This window comes from Malus domestica, chromosome 11, assembly GCF_042453785.1.
Source record: "Malus domestica chromosome 11, GDT2T_hap1".
Taxonomy (NCBI): Eukaryota; Viridiplantae; Streptophyta; class Magnoliopsida; order Rosales; family Rosaceae; genus Malus; species Malus domestica.
Genome location: NC_091671.1, coordinates 30,525,512 through 30,528,199, shown reverse-complemented (window position 1 = coordinate 30,528,199; position 2,688 = coordinate 30,525,512). Strand labels below are relative to the sequence as shown.

At 39.9% G+C, this 2,688-nt stretch overlaps 1 protein-coding gene across 1 annotated transcript; it reads right to left on the bottom strand.

The window, feature by feature from the left end:
* Positions 1 to 507: 507 nt before the first annotated feature.
* LOC139189692 (cytochrome P450 71AU50-like) lies at positions 508 to 2,473 on the bottom strand. Its single transcript, XM_070808820.1, has 2 exons — positions 1,516 to 2,473; positions 508 to 1,247 (listed from the first exon to the last, which is right to left on the bottom strand). The coding sequence occupies exons 1-2, from the start codon at positions 2,398 to 2,400 to the stop codon at positions 633 to 635; spliced, it is 1,500 nt and encodes a 499-aa protein (XP_070664921.1). The 5' UTR covers positions 2,401 to 2,473; the 3' UTR covers positions 508 to 632.
* Positions 2,474 to 2,688: the final 215 nt, after the last annotated feature.

Sequence of the window (2,688 nt, the reverse complement as noted above, 5' to 3'; positions counted from 1 at the left end):
AAGTCGCGGAGGTTGCCGAAACTGGGTAAGATTCAAATAGATATAACTTATTCAATACTCAACCAAATAAGTTTGTCATCCATTGTCGACAAGGGGAGCTTAATTGCCCAATTTCAAACCATATAGCTGAAAGGCGCTAATTAATAGGGCAAAACCAATCCTGAAGAGAATTATTAAGAGCAGGGAAACATGGTAAACCCTATTTGTAGATATATACAAGCAAGTGGCTTGAAGCTCAGTTGGTTAAAAGTATTAGCCCATGCACCCGGGGTCCCATGCTCGAATCCCCCTCCCATAGTATAATGAAGATTATCTTATCATTTGTAAAAGATAAGTATATATACATATCCACTAGTATTAACAGAACCGTAAAGACATGCATATTGCATATTCTTCCCTATGATCCTATCTATGTTTCAAAATAACTCTTTATAGAAAAGGACATGCTAGTTGCTTTGATTTACTATATAGACATGGGACTTATCATTATTGAAACTTTGACAACAATTTGCTTAATTTATTCCATTGCTCGTTCTCCTCATCAAGTGAAGAAAATAAGTGTAAGACAGTAGAAAAACAGAAAAGATAGTCCACAACAGATTACAAGTAGGAAAATAGACACTACAAACACATTAATTCTGAAGGCGATATGAAGGAATAGCGAGCAAATGCTTGGCCCTTGAGACTGTAAGACCAAAATCCTCAGTCATATCCAAGTCATTTGGCAACATGTTATCCGGAAGTTCCCAATCAAAACAATGCACAAGTTGTGCCAACACAAATTGTACCACAGTAAGCCCTAACTGAATTCCAGGGCAACGCCTTCTGCCGGATCCGAACGGTATAAGCTGAAAGTGGTTTCCTCTAACATCAACATTATTACCCTCAAACCTCTCTGGTACGAACTTCTCTGCATCTTCCCAAGCACTCTGGTCTCTCCCGATTGCCCATGCGTTTATGATCACGAGTGACTTTTTTGGTACATGGTAGCCATCGACAATGCAATCTTCAATGGCTGCATGAGGAACCAACAATGGTGCCACTGGATGTAGCCTCAAGGTTTCCTTGACTACCATGTCCAAGTACTCCAATTTCTCCAAGTCTGATTCCTCCACCATTCTATTGAGGCCGACAACATTTTCTAGCTCTTTTTGGACTTTCTTCATAACCTGTGGATGTCTCATGAGTTCCGAGAGTGCCCACTCGACTGTTGTTGATGTGGTGTCCATTGAACCCGCAAACATGTCCTGCCAATAAATTTTTCATAGATGAAGTATATATATTAGCGGGACTTATCTACGTAGATGACAATTTATTGTACATGATAAAGCACAAATTTGTACCATCAACAGTCAATCTAGTATATTCAACCAAAAATTGACCTAATCAGTCGTTCAGAATCACAATCTTAGACCACACCATGCTAAATTTGTCTAACAAGAAACAATTTCGTTGTAATGATATCAAGCAGGAATAAAAAGAGAAATACATAAAATGATATATACGTATACTTACCAACATTATGGCTTTGATATTGGTGCGTTCGATTCGGTAGTCAGAATCTTCAGACCCCATGAAGGCCACCATGACATCAACAAAGTCCTTAGTTCTTTCTTCATCCTTGGATTGAAGATGTTCATCAATAATCTTCTCAAAAAATTCATCAAACGCCTTGTTAATAGCTTTCATTTTTTTAGTGAACCCTTGGAGGTCAAGCGGCGCAATACAAGGAATGTAATCTCCCAAGTTAGGGCCCGCTGATAATTTGAGACCCTCTTTCATCACAGCGGTGAAACCCCTCTCGTCAAACTCCTCGTCCTTGTACTTCTTCCCAAACACCATCCGGCAGGTCATGTCAACGCTCAGCGATGATACCTTGACACTGAGATCAATAGCAACGCGTCCATAATTGGCATCCTCCTCAACAGACTGAATTAGGAGAGCAACTTCTTCTCTCCTCATCGACTTGAAAGAATTGATTTTGTGGTTGCTAAGTAATTCGAGCGTGCACATCTTTCGGATGTCGCGCCAATACGAGCCATACTCAGCAAAGCTCAGGTTCCTTTGCCCAAACGAAATGTGCTTTGAACCTTCATGAGGTGGTCGACTTGCAAAAACGAGGTCATGCGTTTTGAGGAACAGCTCGGCCGCTCGTGGGGACGAGACAACAACTGTGGGTACGAGGCCTAACCGCAAGTACATGATATCACCGTATTTCCGGGATAGTTGATGAAGATCCCTGTTAGGGAACTTTCCTAACAAATGGAGGCTGCCAAAAATAGGAAACCCTCTCGGACCAGGAGGTAGCATCTTGTGCTTGGTCTTGCCTTTTGATATGCATGTTTGCAGGATGTGAACAAGTGCAAGCACCCCAAGTGTTGCCCAAATCCAAAGTGCCATATTGCTCTTTGGGAATTCTCGGAGAGGTTTCTAGCTGTTTCAGATTTAGTATTATGAATGCTAACTGATGCTTGATTTTATAACTTTGGTTGAGTGGAAAGGTCCAACCAGCTAGATTTACGTACAAATTTCTTAATTGAAATAGTTAAAAAATGAATAGTGATCAACCGTTAATTTACTAATAATTACTTTTAAATGATCGTAATTTATTTATAATCTCATATAAGATGTCTCTTTATCCTTAACAGTGGTCGTGTAATTTGTATGATAATAATACATCAGTCATAA